Source organism: Tyto alba, unplaced genomic scaffold (assembly GCF_018691265.1).
Source record: "Tyto alba isolate M040663 unplaced genomic scaffold, T.alba_DEE_v4.0 Super-Scaffold_7, whole genome shotgun sequence".
NCBI lineage: Eukaryota > Metazoa > Chordata > Aves > Strigiformes > Tytonidae > Tyto > Tyto alba.
In genome coordinates, this window is record NW_024881328.1 from 3,498,656 (window position 1) to 3,522,496 (window position 23,841).

The 23,841-nt window shown below is 38.6% G+C and overlaps 1 protein-coding gene and 1 long non-coding RNA gene across 4 annotated transcripts in view; one reads left to right on the forward strand and one right to left on the reverse strand.

Moving 5' to 3' along the window:
• ACVR2A (activin A receptor type 2A) overlaps nucleotides 1–1,409 on the reverse strand; it is a 66,088-nt gene extending 64,679 nt beyond the window's left edge. The window contains exons 1-2 of one of the 3 annotated variants that reach the window (XM_032997448.2): nucleotides 1,238–1,409; nucleotides 472–1,109 (exon numbers count right to left, since the gene is read on the reverse strand). In XM_032997448.2, the coding sequence (XP_032853339.1) occupies nucleotides 472–526 (55 nt within the window). In that variant the 5' untranslated portion in view covers nucleotides 527–1,109; nucleotides 1,238–1,409. Of the gene's footprint in view, nucleotides 1–471 lie in introns of all 3 variants that reach the window. The other 2 variants (XM_032997447.2, XM_032997449.2) reach the window with 2 other exon arrangements.
• Nucleotides 1,410–5,924: 4,515 nt separating this feature from the next.
• Nucleotides 5,925–23,841, forward strand: part of LOC122152433 — a 108,023-nt gene continuing 90,106 nt past the window's right edge. The window contains exon 1 of the long non-coding RNA XR_006164544.1: nucleotides 5,925–5,999. This is a non-coding gene — a long non-coding RNA (uncharacterized LOC122152433). The remainder of the gene's footprint in view (nucleotides 6,000–23,841) is intronic.

Below are 23,841 nucleotides of genomic sequence, written 5' to 3' on the forward strand. Positions count from 1 at the left end.
TTTAAAGGACGAGCTATGCTTTCAGAGCAGTACCTATTCTAAACTAATGAAGCATTAATGAAGGTTGCCATTCAGCAGTGAATGGTCTGGAACAGGAGATCTAATTGAAGTTACAAGTATTTCAGCTGGCTATTTCTTATTTAAAAAAAAAAAAAAAAAAAAAAAACATGAAACACGGTTTTCAATAACTGCACGGCCAGATTACTCTATGTGACACTAGGTGGTTATGTCTCCACCTTTGTTCCACACAACTGATCTGAACTCCAAGCGCCGCACGCGTTTGAAGCACCCGTGTTAGACACATTTTTAAGAAAAACAATGAAAACAGCTCCTGCCTTTAGTCACTGCCATGCCCACACATTTGTCATTAAAAAAAAGTTTCTCCTCATCCATACTAATCGATAAAGTTACTTCAAGCTTTCAAGTGCTGACCCCAAGCCCTATGTTTAAAAACCAAGACCATTCACTTACCTGAAGAACAAGAGATAAGAAAAACAGCGAACGCCAACTTAGTAGCAGCTCCCATTTTCCAATGCTGTTAAAACATTTAAGTGACTTAAAGTATCCAGTTTCCTGGGTCCTGCAAGCTGGAAAAAATCTCCCTTCTTGCTGAACCGTTATAAAGCAATCTATAGCAACATTTCTGCAGCAGATAATGTTCATAAAACAGTAAAATCAGATTTGTTTAGACGCTGACGATCTCCCTCCGGCTCTTTCTAGCGAGAATCCGGGTCGAGGGATGGATATATTTGGAACCGTGTTTCAAAACACACGTGTCATTTGGCTTCTGTACAAACGGTGGCAAAATTTAATTCATGAAAGTATGCTACGAATCCACTTTAAAAAAAAAAAAAGTCAACAATTAAGCTGCTGGACACGACGAAGTCTCTGAGCACACTCCAACTCTTTTCCACATCAAGCTCCGTGATGCATCCCCCGTGGGTGCCGAGTGTCGGGGAGTCGTATCGAAATCAGTAAACACGATGTTTTCGTCCTGCCTCCCCTTATACAACATGTAGTGTTTGGGAGAAAAGTAGCTCCATTTCAGTTTCAGATCTCAAAAGCCTCCGGGTGAAGGGAGGAAAATCTGTCAGTTTGTTGAGGAAAAACTACCTTAAAAAAAAAGGCAAAGCCACCAGCTAGCTACACGTGGGCAACACTTGGGTTTTCTGTAATAATGCTGAGGGATTTAGCATAACCCAGAAAAGGGGAGAAACAAGTTTGATAACAAACCAACCTTCGGGTTTCCCGAAAAGTGGCAAATCTCGAGTCCTTCCGCCAGTCACCGAGAGCGGCTCATCTCCCCTTCTCGCCCCGGTTCCGCCGTCCTTCTCCCGCGCCGTACAACCCCAGCAAGATTTCAATTTCTTCTAGGAGATTTCCACCCCCTCGCCCCCCTCCCCCCCCCCCCCCCCCCCCCCCCCCTCCCCAAGAGGCTATATTTGGTATTTAAACACAGAAAAGTGACTGAAAAAAAAATAAAAAAAATAAAAAATAAACGCAGTATCCAGCCGCTGGGGAGGGTGATGTGTTCTTTGTGGCAAATCCTTCCTGGAGTGGTGGGTTTCTCGGGGAATTCGGCTGCTGTGGAAGCGAGGAGGCGAGCCAGGCTGCGGGCACCGGGGGAGAAGGAGGAGGAGGAGGACAGGGCTTGCCGGGCGGCGGGTTCCTTCCTCCCGCGAAGCAGGCTTGGGACTCTTCTGCTTGATGCACACTCCTCTCCCAACTCCTCACGGACACATTTCTTTCTCGCCGCACCTCCGCCCGCCCCGCTGCTGTTCAAACGCAGACCCGAGGCAGCCCCCCCCCCACCCACCCACCCACCCCCAACCTCAATCCAGTTTTTTCTTTTTTTTTTTTTTTTTCCTTTTTTTTTTCCTTTTAGGAGCAAGGAATAAGAAGCAGCAGGGGTGGAAAGGAAAAGCCTGCTGGGCTCCGGCTGCCTGCTCCTCGCGTCCCCCACACAGCGAGCCGCGGGCAGCGGGCGGAGGGGGGAGGAAGCCCCTCGTCACCCTCTCCCCTAACTCTGACCCCGGCTCACTCCCGGCTCCGTGGAAGCCGCCGCTGAACGCAACTCTCTCGTCTCCCGGGCGGCGGAGGCAGCGCGGCTGCGACCAACTTTGTCCCTCCAGGAGTGCAGTTTAGGGGTTGGCGAGGAGAAAAGGCCGAGCCGGGGGATTTTCTCTGGGCGGCGGCGGCGGCAGGAGCCGTCTCTAGAGTCCCCCGAGTCCCGCTGGCAGCTCGGAACAGCCCTCCGTACCCTGCTGCTGTTGCTGCTCCCCTGTGGTAATTTCATATCTACCCATTCACTTGGGTGGCGTGGAGAACGGACCCAAGATGGCGGCGCCCGGGCGATTGTTTTTGTTTCCTCCTCTCCTCCCTCCCCCCCCCCCCCCCCGCTTTTCCCCCACAATCACGGCAAGGCCCCTCGCGCGACGCCGGGCGGCCGCGCGCCTCTCCGCGATTGACAGCCGCCCTGCCCACTCACGACCCAGCGGCCGCCGCCTTGGCCCCGCCCACCCCCCCTCCCGCCCCAACCAGCTCGCTCCGCCCCCCTACCTGCGCGCACGCGCCCTCCCGCCCCTGGGCGCGGCCCCCGCCCCGCCGGTGTTGCTCGTTTTTCTCCTCCCCGCCCTCTAGCTCCGCGCAGCGGGTAGACGTCCGTCCCCTTTTCGCCCCGTTTTTGGTACCGCTGGTGCCCACCCCCTCCCCGGGGAGGCCGCCGTGCCGGCCGGCAGGTGTGAGGGACGGCCCTGGCACCTGCTCGCTGCGCCCGGCCTGGCCGGCGCCGGAGGAGGAGAACTGGCGCCTTGCCGGTCCCACCCCTCCGTTATTATTAATTCACCTTGGCGGGGCTCGTTCTCGGTGCTCGAGAGCTCCTTCTCCCTGACCGCGGCCCTTTGCAGGCGACGGAGGAAAAAAATTTTACCACACGAAACGCTGTGAGACCCGGTGGGAAAGCTGTGGGTTGCTACCAGCTGCTTTCCCAGCCCTTTGCCTCCCTCCCCCAGCCAGAAATGCCCCCGCTGCTCCCCGATAACCCTGGCCGGTGGCGGGGCCTGTGGTGGTCGAGCTCCTCAGGGTAGTGGCTGCCACCACACCATCCAAAGTCTGTTTTACAGCTTCGCTTTCAGATGCCGGCACGCCAAGGTACTACGTTAATAGGTGGTTGTACCTACTCAGAGTATCCCGTGTAATTAACGACGTTGGTGCTGGTCGCCCTGAAGAACAGGGTGTTCTGCTCACATGGTGGCTGCGCTTCCTGCCCCTGGCAGCTTGCTTAGCCTCCCTCCGAATCACAACAAACTTCTGTTTCCTACCATTGTTTGTCCTTTGGCTGCCACAGGCCAGCAGCTTGCGGCATTTTTTTTTTAGGGAGATCGCCTTTAGAAGTGCTCGAGGTGGGCGCAAGAGTGCCTGGTTTTACGCGCGGTGTGAAAGCAGAGCAAACTGGGCTCCGCAGTGTGGGTATAAAGCGGCGCGTGTGCTCGGTTTGGGACGTGGAAGAATGAATAATTTCTGGAGTTCTCACCTTTTGGGAGAAGATGTGTGTAGTGGTGGTACTTTGTGTCCCTCGAGATAGAACGCTTTTGCAACAAATTATCCCCCTTAAGGACAGTGGTTCTGCTATTGTGTGGGTTTGGTGACACTCCTTACAGTGTTTTTTTTTTTTTAAATGGATGCCATAAAATATGTTACTTTTCTCTGAATAAAAAGGAAGGCACGTCTTTTAGATCTGGAGATCAGTGCAGGAAAGCGTAAGGGCCTTCATGCTGGCCTTTAATTTCTGTATTTTGTAAAGGCCTGGGCTTGCATAAGCCAGAAGTAGCAAGTTCTCTGAAAACTGATTATGTTGTTCGCTAGCCCCAGACAGGTATCGAGTGATTCTAGGTGCCTTCCTTTTCAGACTGCCTGATGGCATGGTCTTTGGTTTTCGGGATGTGAATACTAGCTGGTACTAGATTGGAAGGAATATTAGGTATAAGATATTTCACATGTGTGAATATACAGCCTAGTCAAGGCTGAATAACACTGCCAAGCTGTCTGAGCTGTGCTAATTCACTGATCAATAGAGGTGATGGGTAACTAGACCTGGTGAGCCACCACTAGCACTTCGATTCAGACAGGAAGAAATGTAGATATTTCAGTCTACTTATATTGAGGTATCTGCTGGAGTTCTTAATCAGGATTTGGGCATCCTTGGTGTTTCTCTGCTGTGTTCAAACACTTCCCAACACTAAAGTCATCCAGTGATGATATTTTTGATGATTTGAAACATCCAAAAAGCAAAACAAGATGTAAGGGATTGTGCACATCTAGAAGCATCAAGACATGTGGCAACACTTTTTATGCCATCTTTTATCCAAGTATTTCAGAATGATTTACAAGCATTAATTAATGTAAGTATTACAACACTCCTACTTAATCTGTAGTTTTTAATATTCTTCAATAGCAGAATATTTAAACGTGACCTGTTCTGCAGGTTGTATTTTCACTTGGCTCAGCTTCTTCAAAATGCTCGTCATGTTGCCACATGAGTAGGAAATTATAGCTAAAAATATTGCTATTGTACGTGTGTGTGTGTGAATATATATATATACACTTCCCATTGTAGGTATTTGGCTTAATTTTTTATTTTTTTTTCCTGACAGAATGTAAATTATGGTCCATATTCCCATTTTACCAATTATTTTTAATAAAAATAGAATAAAAATGTCACCTATATAATACCATTTGCATGAATGTCATAGTAAGGAGGTGTCTCTTACTCAAGTAGCTTATTATGCTTAAGCATGGGTGGTTTTTTTGCTTGCAGGATTCCTTTAGCAGAGTAAAGCCTTCTGGCCATCCAGGAAATATTAGAAAAACAGTAGTAGTATAAGGTTAGTCTTGTCAATCACGTGTTTATTGGGACCACAGGAATCATGAGTAAAGCGTATCTTATTCTCTTGTCCTTCTCAGTTTTGAGGCCGAATGGGAGCACGGCAAGTGGTACGTGAATTAGGATGACTGTTGGTAGCCAGTATCAGGGAGCCTGCTCAGAGTTTCACACCACTCCAGAAGCATCAGTCTATTTTCAACCCCAGTGGTGCTGCCCATAAGCCTTGCATTCTCTGCAGACCTACCTAATATGGCCTATGAAAAGAAACAAAAATGCTAATTTTTGCTATGCAGACAGTAAAAAACAGTTCTGTTGCATGGATGCAGCACCATAATATTGTTTCAATTATGTCATTATAGGCACAATATCAGTAGAGCTATCTATATCTGCATTAGGGACTCGTTCCCATTTAATTACATTTTTTTACCTTTTTTTTTTTAAAAAAAAAAAAAGAGGTAGCTTGGTGCAAATATTGTACAGACCTTAGCAGAAATTGCCTACCAATTTTGTGAGGTACTTGATGCAAAATGTTTTAAGGGCTTTGGGCTTTCTCTAGGCAGTTGCTTTTATTCTTAGTAAAAGGATGAGTTTTATCCCAAGTAGGCATATTAAATGTCAACACAGTTTCTGTCTCCTCTTTCTTTTTAAAAACGTTTTGCATGCCTTTCTGATATGAATTTGGGGGGCATTCCCCTTTTCTACTTTTTGGCTTTTCGTTTCTATTTTCCTTTCGCTTTAGACTCCAGATCTTTTTTCCCTCTTCTAAGATCAATCTGTCTATGCATTTTTAATGAATCATTTACTGTGACATATGAGCACTGAAGATACACTGTCAGGGACTTAAGCATCTGCGGATAGCTTCTGTGCAGGAGTAGCAGCCTCAAGATGAAATGGATGTGATCTTAGTTTCATTCTTTTGTTCATGTGGGATGGTACTTTGCCTAGAGGCAGCACAAATATAACTTTCCTTCTAGGGAATAATGAGAAGAATTAAAACCCAGCAATGTCTCATTTTTCTTTTCAGAGCACTGCTAGGAGTAGAGGATTTCAACTGTGCCTTTGCTATTTCCACACTTACCACTGAATCAATACTGTTTACGCAGAAACAGCATTATAGGTAAGAAGCTATTGTGCAAGGCTCGTTTATAGTAGCTATACAAGCATTTTTAAAATGTAGAGTGGGAAACATGGCATTTATAATATCAGGAGTAACATCAACAGATACAATCCTTGTCATTATCTCATTTATCTTCCCTCGTGGTCTAAGTAATTCTCCCTTTGAAGCTCTGAAGGAAGAGAGGACCACGTTCTGACACTGTCCTTGCATAACAAAAACAACCAAAATAGCAAGAAATTAATCTCTGTCAGGGATCTCCTCCTTACCAATCTGCTTAATTTTCCATGCTGTGGGAAAAAGTGCAGATACTGGGCCTAATTTTTTAACAAAAATGGATAAATAACTGCCTTAGTTATTTTTAATTTCATATGAGTCTGCATAACCTACATGAAACTCATAATATTTTAGAAGAGTTTTCATGCAAATTTTCAGTTTTAGTGCAGTGGACAGATAATTAAATTACTACAAATTATTCATTATTTTGCATTTTTTACTCTGTTCTAAAACTATTGAGGTACTTTACAGTTATATGGATACCACAGCTTTAAAGCATGAAAAAAAGGAGAATTAGTCAACCTCTTTAATGTGATGTACTGAAATGAAATCAAAAGCTTGCCTCTGGTTTGCTTTTGGATTGAGTTAGTATATACATCTATCAAAATTTTCTCCTTTTACGCTTGTAATCAAACTTAGACACTTTACATGCAGTTGTTGAATCCAGCTGATATCCACAAAGTAAAATACATGCTGAAATCATATCCTTATTTTGGATTGAGGTATTTTGGTGTTTGGCTAACATCTGCTCATTTTATTCATTTGATCAGTACTAATAACTGCAAATTAATAGGATTTGGTCTGTATTGTGTTATGTAAAGTTTAAGGTTATGTAAAGAGTTTGTGTGTGTGTCACATTCCTTTTTAATGTAATCAGATGGAGCCTGTGGACCCACACTAAGGTGAATGTTGCTCTTTGTCAAGTTTAAAAGCAAACATATATGTATAAAATTTTACAGAAATTGAACACTTAAATGCAATCTCCATCAAGTCGTTTTCATTAAAGTCTACGTTTATACCAGTGATTATTTTTCATTTTTGATCTACTATCCAGATTTCTGTTTCCTTAAAATACTTGTGCAGAGATTCAGAAATATTTAACCTAGTTTCCTGGAGGAGAGAGTGATGCTTCTTTCTAAGATCTGTACTGTCTTGTCAGAAAAGATCATCCGACTAGGGCTTCCTGTTGCTTTCAGACACTGCATTGTCTCTTAGAGGCAGTTTGTTGTGTTACAGTTTTTTATTAACGTGGCATTTATCAGGTATCATTTCATAGTAAACTTAAATTTTCTAGATACTGTACTGTAGTCCTCATTTATACCATACAATCCTTTTTTTGAAGTGCCATGAATAGTCCAAGATGAATTCTTAAAACCATAGTCTGTATTATGAAAACAAGGTTCTTCAGGTCTGTGTAGAGATTTCCCTTCTCAGAATATAGTGTCATAACGTATATACCCCTTTATAAACAAAGTCTGTTCATCACAGAAAGAAAAAGTGCTACAACATTGTAATGTTTTCACCATTATTTTGGATGAATTCTTAAAATGTATGACAAGTGTTTTCTTATGCTGCAGTGTCCCAACAATCATACTAGACTTTAAAGAGTATATCTTTTGCACTTACTTAGAAAGTCTTTGTATGTATATATTTTTTGTTGATAATTACATACTTTAGACTGACAGGTTGTAATTAGTCATAAGAAATAGGAGGGCAGAGTGGCCAACTGGAGAGGGATAGTCAGATATTTAAATTGTGTGCTCTTTAGAATTAATTTGTTAAGATGACTTTTGGTTCTTTTGAAACAAGGAAAACGCTTGAATAGATGTAATTACTTATGATGTCATTCAAAATATAGTAGAAGCTTTCTGTAATGACCGAAGAGGGGGATTAGGCAGAGTTGGCTAATTTTCCAAGGTGTGATGTGTTGTTGAATTTCAGAGTTTAAGCACAAATTGTGTATGTATGTATTAGTTTTGTTAAACGGTATTAGAGGAGCACAAGGAAGTCAAACACACGGTAGCACGTAATGCATATATGTTTTCCATAAGACAAAGACATTTTATCAGAAGCGTACCCAAAGTCTTCATCTGTTTCTTAGTAGCAGAAACAATTTATGGGAGCTTGATGAAAAGCACAGTACTGGTGTCGGGTATACAGCCTAGGTTCTAGAGAAATTTAGATCTGTTTTGTTCATTGAATCAAAATGAAACACGTAGACAAGTGCCCCCAGGGGTGGAGTGGAGAACTTTAAGAGTGGGCTAGTTATCAGAACTGTGATACGCAGTTTGGGTTCAAGGTTTAGCAGCAAATTGCATACATGCATAGTATTATTTAAAATAACTGACAACAGAGCTTGTGCTTTGACTTTCCATTTCAGCTCTGAATCTTTAAATGTTGAGTTCTTTTGTAGAGGAAAAGTTTACCAGACGTTTATAGTTGACCAATGGAAATTGAAGAAAAATATTACAAAGATTGAGCATCAAACCTTAAAAATGTGGCTTCTGGAAATCTTTCTTGGAACAACAGATGAGAAGGTCTGGGCAGGTTAATTAATTGCATTGTGCTGATTGTAGTCAGGAATGATCAGATGAGCCGGCCAGGTTACAAGTATTGTCACAGGCCAGGTTTTCAGGAAATAGGGGAAACTGGAGGTACGCATTTGTGGATGATAGAGTTTGCTAGCAGAGATGAGCAGTGACAGCTAGCTGAAGAGACCCTTCGAGAAGTGAATTGAAGGTTGGCAGGTTTAATGGAAGTCTTGCCTGGAGCAAGAGGAGGAGTGAGAGGCCTTGGGTGAGCCTACATGTTTGCAGTCATTTCTGAGACTGTCCATCAGAGAGGTTCTGTTGTCCCACTCCAGTAATTTGCAACCTCAGTAAGCATAACATTCCTGGGAATATTAGTTGATTCCGTTCGATGTCATAGACGAGATGAGTGCTGGGGAAGATGAACGAGTGCCAGTTTCTGGTTCAGCAGATAACTTGATAATAAAGTTCCCAACAGTATTGTTAAAGAACATTAATGGGAGGTGGACTTTTTGAAAATTTAGATGGATTGGAGGATACCGAGGCTCAAAACTGTTTTTGATAAAATGCTAAGAAATGGAGGCTCCAAAATGTAACTTTCTGGTTTCAGAAAGAAATGGCAACGGGGAGTCAAGTATCTATCAAAAAATTTGTGGATATTGCATTTGAAAGTTGGTAATTTGAAATTTTAGAAAATAAATGTGAAGATCTATGGTAATGAACAAGCTACTAATAATTTTGTGTTTTATTTTGACTAATAACTGAAGAATGTAGAATTAACCCTTACAAATATATTCTGTGGCAGAAGAAGTTGTCCTGCTTCAAGGGGCAGCAGTTACAGGCTAATAAAGCCTTCCTGCAAAGGGAAATGATTGGAATATGATTTGAGGCCCACTTCCTTTAAAGAAACTTAGTCACTGATGCTCCTGCTATAGTCTGAATACTTGACTCCAAGTAGCAAATAGTGACTGTTAGAGTTCCCATTGTGAAAGAGGAACAGCTACATCTAATAAATACTGACACAGAGTAAAATTAGGAAGGGAAGGGGAGCTTCCAGAGCTTCTGGTGTATTTGTTGTGGGTTGTATTTTTTGTAGCACAGTAAAATATTTCTAGATGATGGGTAGCAGAAAAATTTATTACATCAATGCCTGAACAATGAGATGTGACAACGTTAGAAGTAAGAGCTGCTGTTGCTTCTCAGTGCTTCCATCTTAAACTGCATCTTCCTCAGGCCTGTGATAGTGTCTCACGTCTCTGACCTACCAAGTAAAGCACTGCTTTTTATTAAAGGTAGTTACGTAGAAATGTAGCAGGAATCCAGAGGAAGCCAGAAGTGTGACTCGGGGACAGTGCTGCCTAATAGATATGAACTGGTCTAAGTTAATGTGTTTTGGTTTCAGCCTATAATCAGTGATTTAGGGATTTCATAATTTCTGCACAGAATTTAAGTAGCATTAAAAGAATCCTGCCAACGGCAGCTCAGCTTGCAGACACCCTTTTGTTCCTGTTCACTGTTACAAAAATAATACCTCTCCCCAAGTGCTGTAATTCCTGAAAATCTGGCACAGTACAGGTTTCCTTGTGAAGGGTAGGGAAGATTCCCAAATTTGACCTATTTCAGATCTAAAGAGGAATGGAGCAGGTTTATAGCCTTAGAAGTCTCTCGAGGAACACCTACTAGCTGTCCACTTCATTTTTATAAAGGAGACAATCCAACTGTAACACTTCTTTGTGATGATTGTGCCTTTGGCACAATGGATGGGGTGAGCCAATCCAAGGTGATTTAAAGTTCTGTAAATTAAAACCTATAATCTTGCTTCTTCAGCCAGCAGGAGATCCCAGCCTGCTGCTGTTACATATGCTTCGTCGTCATCCAGCTCACCGGATAGCTAAATCCTTCTTCAGCTTCTACTGCTGAATAGGTTTGGAGTAGATTCATCTACTAATTATTTTATAATAATTACAATTCAAACATTGAACAAATAATATTTTAATGTCTGAGATGACAAAATTTCATTTACTCCCTATAGTGAGAAGTTCTTTCAGTTCAGGCTATTTTAAAATGAATAAAAGCTAACCTTTTCTCCATTTAACTAGAAAGTTTTGTACATAGCAGTCAACCTTTCTAATATAAAGGCTCATTTTTTGTCTTCAGATTCTTTAGGCAATGAAAACTTACCTCTGAGGTTGGGTTTTTTTAGCGATACATAGTGCATTCACCCTGTTTAAGGAACATCAAGTAATTAACTTTCGTAAAACTGCAGAGAGGAAAGTATTTTGGTTTTATGCAGGGAGGTAGGGAAGCTGAAGTACACACACATGGATACTAGATTTGTTTTGTTTTGTTTTGTTTTTTTAATGTACTTGCCCCAAAACATTTGAATTAATCCATTGGAACACCATCATTTTGAAGCTATTGGTCACTTCTGGTAATGAGTGTATTGGTGGTTTCGTAGTTATACATTTCTTGGCAGAACAGTGGCATTTCTAAAGGTGGGAAATGAAAGTGGGGCCTTTTTGGACTGGGTTTCATACCCAAACAGGGATTGCCTCAGCCAGAAGACCATCATTACTCTTTTTACTATGAATACAGATGAATTAAATAATGGCATAGCCAGTAGAGCTGGCAGGGTAGTTTAGAGGTCCCTCTTTCTGTCCCATTTCCTAAATAATGTCTTTCTTTTCCAGAGAGGTTTATTAAGTTGTTTCACCATTAGCATAGTCTGTTTTTTCTCAAAGTTCGTGGGAGGTTTTCACTTCCACTAAGGTGTTTCTTGAAGGCCATAAGCACAGTTGTAGGAAACTTGAGTTAGCCTGTGTCCTAAAGCCTGTCAGGATCTACCCTGAGAGAAGAGAAACTCTCAGACACTTGACCAGTTATTTGGAAGTCAGAAGGTGGGTGCCAGTGTGTCTAGCATTTCAAAATCAAGGTGGATTAAGAGCATTAAGGAAGCTTAAACAGTTCTCAGGAGAGAGATTCCCATGATTTTGAAGGTTCATTCCACAGAACAGTTGCTTGGCTGCAATTTGGGTTGAAAGAGCAGGGTTTTTTCTCCTGGAATTTTGCATGGTGCTACCTAGGGTTTTTTTTTGTTTTTTTTTTTTATTAATCATACTCCAAGTTTGACTATTCAGGTCATGCTGAGTGCATCATATTTGACAAAGCTGACAACGCTTCTTGCCAAGTTTTAATGGACATTGCCATGGAAGTTTTCAGGCACTGGCTAAGGCAAGTGAAAGGAAAGAGACAGGTTTTTTTCCTTGTTTGGTTTGTGTTTTTCTTTTAATGATCTGTTACAACTAATAGTCCCAATCTGTATCGGTTTCCAAATTTTATTGTCATTAAAATATCAGGCAATTCACTGAGTCATGTAAACAGCTGTTCTGTTGGAAGGAAGCACTAAGATGTGGTCAGATGTTTCATCTGTATTAGCTAACATAGAAGAATTTTATAGAACCATGTTGTCTCTTGTAGCCACGATGGGAGAAACCAAATTAGAATGTAAGAACAGATGCTCTCCCTCGCATTTTCCAACTAAATAATACGGAAGCATTCAGTTAATCATAGTTTTGGAGGCAGGTTTAATGAAGTTAATATAACCAAACTTCAATAACTTCATGCAACTGCGGAGTATTTTTCACCTCAGTGTATAGCATATAGTATGCTGTCAATCGATCATTTGCTGTGCTTTTTCATAATTCTGTAATGGAAATTGTCCAGGTATATTTAGGAATTGAATAAATAGCTGCTTTACTTGTGGATCTTCTTAGGATCATCTGCATTACACTACATCTTCTACCAGCCTAATGTCAGTTACGTATGACAGCTGAAAAAAACCTCATTCTTGTGCACAAGGTTTGCTTTCTAGAGTACCAACTGTAGTGAAGACTTATTGTCAAATATTTATCAAAAAAGCTTCAAAATATTGAAAGAACATTTTTTTAACCATTATTTTTGAATAGTAGCATGCTGTTGTCTTTAAGCCCTATTAGCTGATTCCCACCTGAGAAAAACTTCATGGGATCTGCACAATATGTAATACATGCCTGTGTATATATGTTAGCAGGTGATTATTCTTCTACACTATTGCTTTGCTTAAATTCTACTTAAGATTTGTACCAGGTAAAGACATCCTTTTTTAGTGAAGATTTTATTTTTATTTAACAAGAATGTAATTGCAAACTTTGTATCAAATGCTTCCTAAAAATAGGTAGATAAAATGAAAATATTATGTAAAACAGGTAGCAGATCAGTTGGCATGAAATAATTTTTTCATGCAAGTTCTAATAGAAATCTCCTAATACTTGGCATAGCAAATACTTTAGGTAGAATTGCTATGCCAATATAGAAATAAAGATAAACTGTTCAAACAGACCAGGCGCTTCAGAATATACTGATGAGATGCAGTAAGCTCGTGGTTCCAAGTAAAGACAACATTTTAAGGATATGCACATGTCCAGTCCAGCTTTTAGTGAAATCACCCAACAAGAGCATCCAGACTGGGAGTGGGTAATGTTTATATTACAATGAAGTAGTAAAGGGAAAATTAGAGTGTCATTTCCATCTTGATTCTTCTGGTGTGTCTGCTGTTACTTCAGGCTGGTACTCTGTTACCTTTGGAGCATTACTGGAAATTTTGAGCAGAGGCTGAAAGGCTTAAAAGTGGCTTTCTTATAGAGAAGGAAAGTTGCAGACCACAGACAGGTTGGAAGAGGATCAAATGATGGCAGGACAGGTTAGGGTTAGAGAAGTGGGAAGAATGCACTAAGCATGTCATCGGTGTTCTCATGGAAGCTGCATTGTGAGAGGTCTGGAAAGTACATTTATCATGTTGTCATCAGTCATACTGTGAGGCAAGTGACTTGGGAATCAGATTTTTGTCCTTGCTGGTGGAACATAGTTACCTCAAAACTTACGTATTTTTCAAGCTGTTCAGCGCTTTCTAAGCTCTCCTCTGTTAGGCCCCTCTGCAAGGCACATGGCAAGGCCATTTATATGCTTTAACTATTCCTGTGTTCTGGAATGGCATTTATGGATTATTAGCAGTGATAGACTATAGCAGAGCTTTAGTTACACTCATGCTGTACTTCCACAAACACTTTAAGCCAGCATAAGCCAAGAGATGCTGCCCTGCCCTGCACAAATGTTCTTGCAGCTGCACGCTTAATTGATTGGAGAACTGTTTTGGGTTAAAACTAGCCCAGCAAACAAACCAAAACAAAATGTTAGCTTTAAACTGGTTTCTGAACTCACTTCATCCCTAGCCTCACAGATATTTATGCTGGTTTGAAGGTCTTCACCTTCCTGGGGATAAGACCACAAGTGTGTGAAAAAAACACACAGGAGCTGCTTTTTTGATGCAAGGGCTGGTTTAAAGGGCTTGTGGAACTGCAGTTTAAATTGTGGCTCCTTGCTAAACAGCCACTCATTGTAAAGGAGGCTTACTGGTCATCTTTTTATGCCCTGACTCCCAAGACACACCTTGGATAGAACCCAGGGTGTGGCCTTGGACTAATTTTGCCTGTATCACCCGCCTGCCTTTAACCATTTTTCTCTAAAGAACTTCGAATTGTACCTTCTGTGATCCAAACACGTTTCCACACCCACTAAAATATTTTTCTACCCTCTAACAACCTCTCACAACAGATATTTTCTGTATTAGGTAGTTACATTTAGAATTTATGCAACAAAACAACTGGAGAAAAATAGGGGATTTAGATAAAATGTGCTTGTCAGTGTTACAATCTGACAGTTTAAGTAGCTCATTCCTTTTCTCCAAAACTGTGCTAGGATAATTTATGTGTTTCAGAAGTGTTTTATCTTCGGATTACAAAGAATTACAGAGTTTCACTCATCTCAAATTATATACTAGAGAATGCATTCACATCTCATTTATTACACTGTTGGACATCAGAATAAAATTATGGTTCGTGGTTAGTTGCATCAACTCATTTCATTAGCCTTACAGGTCTTACATATTACCTACACATACTTCTGCACTGCTTGGAATTTCTGAGAACGTTACAGCTAGTTCAGTGCAAATTAAATGCTTTTTTTTTTTTTTTTTTTTTTTTTTTTTGAGAGAGAGAGAAATTATCCTTAATTTAAGTAATCTTTTAGTACAATGCAAATACTAGTTATGTTATTTTTTTCCCCCCATCTTTCCACTATAAGCCTGCCAAATTTAATGCATTATGTGCAAGAGTTATTAATTTAAGTCCCAATTTGTGTTTGCCTGCTTGGCACTTTTAACTAATACATTGTGAGCCTGCACCACAGCTGCTGCTTCTCTCTGACCTCAGATGCTTGAAGCAGAGGATGGAAGGAGGCTGTGGTGCTGCACGGCAGCCTGCTGGAGTTGTAAAAGGTGTCCCTTTGCTCAGCAGAGCTCCACTGGAAGGTTTCCCAGCTGCATTCTCTCTTTAGAGGTCCTGTAAGGTGACCTGACCTGCGTAGACCTTTCCTAGGAAATGGGCAGGGAAAATTTGCACTACACCACTGATTGGTGATTTTATTTGTGGGTTTAAGTTAACCTACACATCTGGTCAAAGATGGAGACATTATTCTGAGTTGCGTCGAGTAAAGCACATCACCTCTGGAACTGCAAAGACACTTACAATATCATTAATTTCTTCAGCTCATATTGAAGAATTAACTCTCACACTCCGCAAAGCGAAATTCAGGAATGTGGCTTGCCATGTGAAATTTAGAAGGTATGGAAAAGATAAAGGACTAATTATAAAGGTCAGCTGCCAATTCTGTTTAAACTGTAAGTTTCCTCCTCTTCTCAAAAGTAACTAGGACACTGTGTTATAAAAATAGGCTTACAAAATTCCATGGTGGAATGGGTCTTAGTAAGCTCTTAACATGTTCCCTAGGTTATTGCTGTTCGTGTGTCAGTCACAGATTCCTTTCTAATTTCACTTTGTCTTTGAACAACCAAACTATTTTTGAAATTTTCTTAAACATTCTTTCATTGTAATGTAGTAGAAGATGAACAGCAGTGGAAAGACTTTAATCTTGAAAATATTTGAAAGAAAGATTCCTTTAATTGTGTGAATTTCCAATTCTTTCTGATTACTCAAGGGTTCTGGCTTTTCTTTCACTAAGACTTTGCAACCTAACAGTTGCTTTCAGCTATAGAAGCAAAAAAAAAAAAAATCATTGACCAATTTACAAATTTACAAAATCTTAAAAATTACAAAAAAAAAAAAAAAAAGAAATTAAAGTTTATCTAAAAATTATCTGGAAGGCTGCTGCTGAAAAAGCGATTCAACAGACTTTGAGATAATACAGATTAATATTCTGACTTTTTATTTCTTAGCCCTCCTCTTTGTAATTTTCTCTAGTGTCTCCTTTGCCTTATAGCATCTATGTTATTTTGTCTTAAAAGTATAACTGGGTCCTTTTAATAAAAGGAGGAGGGTAAAACCATTGACTGTTCCAGCTAAATATTTAAATGACAGTTTAAGCTGAAGCTCCTTAATCTAAATCAATTTTCAAAAAATCCTCTGAAAATACAGACTAGAGTATTTCCCATTGAAATAGTTGAATTACCATACCTGTGAGGTGAGCAGTTGTCAGACAGGAGTGTGTACCACTGCTGCTGATCCGGGGGGCAGAACCTGTTAGGCTGGACCTGCAGCCAGGCCCCCGTGAGCGTGGAAGCAAAACCTCCCCTATAATAGCACTCCTTGGACTCGGGGTGGGGAGAGGAGGAAAAGCCTTCTTACCTGGCGTTATCTAGTGGTATTTCCTTTGCAAGGTGTGAAAAACTGGAGGAGCAGATGAGTTTTCCAAGAGGGTACTGAGCTGAGGAAAAATTATTGGAAAGACTAAGGATTTACTTCTCCTCGCAACATCGTATATGAAAACTCAAGTTGCGAACACAGAATTCTGCACCGTAAACATGATATGCAATTCAAAAAGGGTATAGGAGGTAGAAGGAGCCAGAGATACAAAAACTGTTTCTTCAGAAAAGCTAGGAAAGCTAGTGAAAATTTTAAATCTGATTTATTGAAATTCAAATTTTTAATATTTCCATTTAAAGGAAATGTCTTAAAAACAACATTTCAATCCAGACTAGTGTAAAAATGTTCAGAAGTATGGAAATTCAACCAGATCCAGTTGAGAATCCCTTTAAAGCATAAGGAATGATTATTATCTTAAACTTTAAAGTAAAGGTGGAGGTTTTTTTTATTTTAAGTCATGTGAAGTAGTATGAAACAAAACCGGGATGCTTAAATTATTTTATGATGTATTTCCTAATTATCAGAAGCTACACTTTTAATAAGAAGTTACTACCATCTACGTTACATGGAATGTTTATAAATACCAGGTTGGAAGAAATGCACTTTCATGCGTGCAGTGCTACAGACTTCTTGGTGGTTAGTTTCTAACTGATACTTAAGTGGTGCTTGGAAGCAATACATGAAATTAAATGCTGATACCGGCTTTTAGTAACTTATAGATACTGCTGTGGTGTAACGGGTAGTTTATCACACAAACTGCTTTCTCTCCTGTCTTGTGATCTATAGCTATAGGGTTGTGTACAGGTTTTTTTGCACTAGGAATGCTTTTCTGTGTCTGTCACTCACTCGCCTACCTCTCTTAGTGGTGTGTCATGAATTACTATTGATCTTCTTTGCTTCACCAGGATCTTTTATTATGTTTTTTTCAGAGCTGGCATTTTATCTTTGTCAATGCTTAGGAATTAATGTCTCGTAATGATCTGAAGTTTGGTACTCTGAAGTCAGAATTTTTAAACAGGAGACTTGGCAATAGATGTACTGTAGCTGCTCTTAACAGTTTAATTAATGCTGTGTTATGTGTGCACATTTTTTCAGCATACACTATTTGGAAACACTACTTGATATATAAAATGAAAAAAGTGTGCACACTCCCTAAGTGATGCATGTTGTTGTGTCTGTGAACTCTGTACATTTGTAATGTTAAATTTGCCAAAGTTAATGTGTTGAAAAGTAACAAGTTACTTAAGTTAGTTAAATGTCTCTTTCTAGAGGAAAATTACCATAATGGTTACTTTTACTAAAATGCAATTACTGTCATTGTAACAATCAATCATATTTTCTTGTGGAAGGAACTTTACCTAGTTCTGAATACATTAAAATGTAAGATTGCTCTGCTCAGTGTTAAAACGATCTGCAGAGGCAATATATTGTCGGGGAGAATCAAGTGGAAGTTCCAGTCATATGGTTGTCTTCAAGACTATTCAAAAATAGAAATTAACTTCTTAAATGAAATTGAGCCCAGTGACTTGTAAAACACCAGCCAAAGCATCATAAATTCTGAAAGGCTTTAAAAATAATTGAAAAAGTTTTTGTTACAGCTGAGCTTGATTAAGCCTTAAGCAAGAAGTTCCCATATGTATTTACCACTTGGCTGGCAGAATCTATGAGGTTCTCCACAGCAATCTGTACAACAGGGATGGATTGTCTGCTGTGGCATCCTCCTACTTTTCATCTTTGCAGCCTCTTCTCTTGGTCTTATTAAGCCTGCAACTTGCGTTCTTCATTTTCCTAACATTTCTTTTCCCAACCTTCTTTCCTTCCCGATCGTGTTTTTCCAGTGTCTTTGTTCTCCTAATTCCTATGAAAAATTCCTGAGGAAATTAAATCCTCTGCAAAAAGTAGGGCAAGATAAAGAGACTGAATTTTCTACCAGATCAATCCCCAAACTGGTCTGTGAGAGACTTCGATATATCAGAGGTAGTTGTTGCTTCTTGACCTCTCACACCGGCAAAATTGGCGCCTGTTGGAAATACTGAAGTTGCTTTGATTTGCGCGTGGTATTTTAGGTGGCTGCTCCTTACTCTGTGACTTCTTATTTCTCATCGAGGTGTATGGGGACCAGTGCTGAGAGAATGAGTTCAATACCTGTCCCTGCATATTTATTACAGTACCCCTTGTCTTGCCATACTCATTTTCAAGGACAGCAAAATCACTTTTTAAAGTATAAAACAATAATGTTGAATATAAGGTAAAAGAACCTCTACTAATCCTTAAACATGAAGAGGTGATTCTTTACTGATATTTGGTAATCATGTCTTCCATGGGATTAGAATTAAGGAACTGTACTACAGCCTTACTTTGCTAACTGTAAATTTCTATTTGTTTTTTAAGTAAAAATGTGTCATTCTTTTGCTCTCATTGCTTCTTCTGTTCATCCTGCCTCTGGATAGAGCTGATATTATATGGTTATTCCATGAAGTGAAGTTACTTTCAAAATAAATGAGGAATATTTTTGATATTCTACATCAAAATCATTAAAAATGTAGTAGTTTTGTTGGGAGATCAGGCACTGAGATTTTGAAACCAATTTTTGTTTTTTACTTTTTCAGGTATTATAGTCTTATTCTTTGGTATACACAATTATATAGCACAATTGTTATTGTTATATAAATTAGTTTATGTTATATAATAAATTATATGGTAGAGACATTACTTTATATAATACCCAAAAATATTTTCATGACTGTTTTTATAAGAAGTGTATTTCCTTGCACAAAATACTTTTATCTGCTTTGTCTGCAAAGAAGATATGTATTTGAATTCTCACAGATGATAAATAATTTTGGTACTTAGCTTGAGATGTCCTATGAAGAACTTATTTTTTTTTTTCCAGGCAATATTTATCACTGCCACATGGAAATATGATTGAAACTGTATACCGGTAATTGAAAGTGTTTTACCTGAAGTTAATTGTTAATTAAGTTAACAATTAATAATCTCTTGGAAGTTTTGATCTGTCTTAGAAGTTTAGCTGATTTGTTCTAAGATAGTGGACCTAAAAGGATTTTTATATTTTTTTTTTTTTGTCTGTCTTTATATAGATGCAAAAATAGCATCTTCATTGAAAAACAACTGCTAAAACTTGCACCGTAAGTGTTTTCACACTTTGAGATTCATGTTAATATATGATACTACTGTGGTAAATGTATTATGATAAACACACACATTCCATGCATCCTCAGTTTTTCTTGGCTTTGTGTTAGGTTTATTTTGCACTGAGTGCCATAGGTTTCAGTGAGCATATATACCCATTGATAATACACATATTTAAATAGTTTGCTGTTTAAAATAGTAATGTTATTTTCATTTCACAGATTGTAGTGAGGTAAATTATTGCTGTAATTATTTTTTTAATGTTTATTTCAATGCATGCTTTTCAAGCTCTCTTCAATACAAGAGATAATAATAAGACCTGTGATTTAAGTCACAGAATTTTCTTGTAAGTTCACTGAGGTCTTGAAATCTTTGCATTAAAACCTATGATTCGGCTTTAAAATGTATTATTTTATATGAAAAGTGTTCTGGCTGATATTCTAGGGGCTTTTGTTGGATTTTGAAGAGATCACTCACCAAATAATATCCTTCTACAAAATTTACCTTGTACTAAAAACTCATTGTTATGGATCACATGGTAATATGAAATATCCTAAAATTTGACCAAATGTCAAATTGATCTGTTCCAAGCCAAATCTATCACAAATGTATTGGCTGAGGAGTCTCAGTATAGTTATAAGATTAACCCAAAACGTACGATAGCGAAACCACAGGAGGAATTTGGAGAGGTGCGTGTAGGATACGGGGGAATCAGGATTGTGCAGAATGGCTGAGGTTGGAAGGGGCCTCTGGAGATCTTCCCTGTGAGAGGGAGAGAGAGGCTTGAGTAGAGCAGACATCTGACACCTAGATTGATCAGGAAATGTTAGAAAAAGAATATTTCATGGAATGACATGCGAAGTGACAGGAGAGAGCAGCATTACCAGCATTTGGAGCAGAGATTGCATACTTGATCTAATGAAAGGAAAGCATTTTTAAGCATTAAATGTGTTTAGTCGGTGGCTAAGTAGATTCTGGGGGTTTAGAGGTTTTGTATACAACATGTATCGAATGAGCTCTTCATTTCATTTTTAGACTGCACTTCCAATCCATGTATGTGTGTTTTTAATTAACATTTTTAAAATTTTTATTTTGTTAATGAAAGATATTTAACATCTTTTTTAAATGAAAAAAATAGGAGACTATATGTATTTCATTTTCTATATAGAATAATCGTGGTTGGTTATTTTAGTAATACACACTTACAGTAGCACATGTAAACTAGGTGATCTGATTCATACTAACAATTGAATTAAAAAAAAAAAAAAAAAGGCAATTCTTGTCATTCTTAAGCCAGGCTGAAAAGAATGTATTTTTCAAGGCTGACTGAAAGAGCTATTCTCTCTGTAGAGTAAATTTCAATATAGATGCTAAAGCCAGTCAGAAAAGGTGAAAGCATAGTAATTCCTTGCCCAGCAAGGAAGATTTTTCTCTAGATTCATACGTAAATACTCCTGTGTGTACTCTTGTTTATAAAATTTTTCTTGACTATGAATGGCTATCTCCTTACTGAATTTCTATTAAACATTTTTAGATTAATATATAGCATTCTGAAATAATTGCCTACTAATAACTTTCTACAAGTTGTCCTATTAGTATTACATTTTATTGTTTCTATCTTGCAATATATTCCTAGAATAGATAATTACTTCACTGATATAATCATAGAAATAATCATATTGTCCTTATGTTAGAAAAATGGAGGTTAATACAAATGATGTTCTAATTAGAATTCAGAAGACTGGTTGGCACACAGTTGATTTTGTTGGCTCTAAGCCTAATCTTGTTACGTTGTTTTTAACTATGAAGAGAGTGGGTTTAAAGATCTCCAGCAGTGCAAATGAGATGAGGGACTTATAAAGAGCTTAAAGAATCAGAAAAGTATAACTCCTTAAAAACAAATTATGCAATAAACACAATGCTTAAAAACTTTGCCTCAACATCTTTTAAAGTATTATAGACACTTCGAAAAAACAATTGAGATTTCTGGTGTTGTTAAATAAAAAGAGTCAAAGTCTCGTACTACTGTATTGTGTTTAAGTAGCATATAGGTGTAAAACATCAATATGTTACATTTTTTATTTTTAAAGGTGTAATAGTACTTACATGTAACATTCATATTATGTGGAGTCTATAGCTCTTCTTAGTAAGACTGGTTATAGCAGTAGTTTCTGTGAGTTCCAAGACATTTATGTTGAGCTTTATTGATATTGTTGACTGACAGATGACACAGATAATTCAGAGCTTTTATTATTTTTTTTTTTTTTTTTTTTTTAGAGAAACAGCTAACATGACAGCTTTACCTTCCATGGCCATTTGACTGTACCTAGGTTATTCAGATTTAATTGCATTATGTGGGTAAAGGGAATTGCTGAATACTTCAGATAAAACTAGACACAAGCATGGGCCAAGAGAGACACGTGCAATTCCATCAACTTTAGTGTAGGTACTCTGTCCTGGGGTACTTGTAGAGCGAGCCTATTGCAATAGAATAGCACTTGACACCCAACTCAGGTAGCTCCAAGAAATTCTATGTACACAATACTGACAAAGGCTTTATATAAATAAGGTGCTTTTCAATATGCTCTATAAGCTGGCTCATAGAAAACCATTGGACTATATCATAACTGGCACATCTGCAAACTTCTGACCATTAGCCATGTTCTTCACTCACCAGCTCTGTGGACATAAGGCTTTACTTCAGAGACCATTGGATTTGCTCTTACCCTGATGCTAAGAGTAATGTGTTTGGATCTTACAGTTATTACTTCTTTAAAGAAATTAATCTGTGACTGATCTGTAGATCTACTATTGCCTTCATTTCGGGTTTTTTTGAGTATCTGTAGCTGTGTTGAGAAGTGAAGAGGTTTTATAAAATAAGATTCATCTGCGTGAATTCAGAAGCCAAAAGGTCAAATTCAGAAGCCAAATTAGCGTAGGAGAACCAAAAACTGTAAAATGCTTCAACATAATTCTTTTTGTCCTTTTTTTGTCTACTGTTGTATATGAAACACAAGCACATGCACAGAAAATTGGAGCATATATATTTAATATTTTCAGTAAGGTTTTATTTATAGCTGCGATCGTGGTAAAGATTCAACCACTCTACAATTAACTTGTTATGCAGTGGGTGGAGAATGGTGAGTATGTTCACTCATTTTGTAGTTGATGTAGACAGGAAAAATCAATACACTTCCGACGAAAGTATCAACAAAGACTTTCTTTGGGGTTTATTCAAGGGTATCTTACAATATTTCATATTAATGAGAAGTTGCAAATGAGACAAAGATGAATGGCTGTGAGGATACAGTACAATAAATATAAGCATGAGTTTGCAGTGGTAGCAATCTAGATGATTTTAAAAATGAATACTTTTGTGAATATTGTTACATTAAGTTTGGGCCTAAGAAACAATGTCCTGTTCAGAAGTATCATGGTTCTGTTGGCCATTAAAGAAAAAAAAATATCTAACTTTCAATGTCCAGGAAGCCCTGAGAATCAGCCCAGCTAGTAAGAAGACCCGGTATGTGTTCAAATGGATGAGCATTACAGGAAGTCAAGCTAGGAGGAAGAAGCACTAGGAAAGGTGATGTATATACTCCCAGCCTTTGGTAAGGCTGCAGAGCTGGCCAGTTCACTTTCTAAGGTTTCTTTTTGTTGAAATACATAACTCCGTAGCATCCCTCACTTCAACCTGTATGCATATATGCACCTTATCCTATCTCAAAGCATATACTTCCCCTTATATACGATAAAACAGTGTATGTAAAATCAAGCATAGGGAAATAAATGCTAGCAAAGACCTTCCTGGCATTATGAAATCTAGTTCACGTCATCTTTGAGTAACAGAAATTTTGTTTTTGTGAGTTACTAATTCCTACATCGTATGCTTTTTTTGTGTTAAGGTGTGTAAAATGTGAAGGGATCATCAGCATTTTAAAATATTTTTTTCCTCCAATTATAATGTGTGTTTTTTTTTTTTTTTTTTTTAGGTTAGATGTGATCCATTACTATATACAAAGCAATATTTTTTTTTAATTTGCCCCTTTTTGTTTTAAGACAACATTCAGAAGTATCCATGTTAATGGCTTAATTTCAGTCCCAATCATTTATCTTGGTTACGAATGAGGGACAGAGTTATACTGCAGTTTTACTTGTCTCAGTATAGTAAACCATTTGTAGAGCTGGAAAGCACGTAATTTCTATAGGCAGAATTTTCTTTTGTGTGGAGAGAAAAAAATATAAAATATTTTAATCAGTTCTGTTGCTATCTTCAGGAGTTTAGATGACATTAAGTCCTTGACTTTCATCTTAGAGCATCTTTAAGTGGGAGCAATTTCAACATAGATGTTC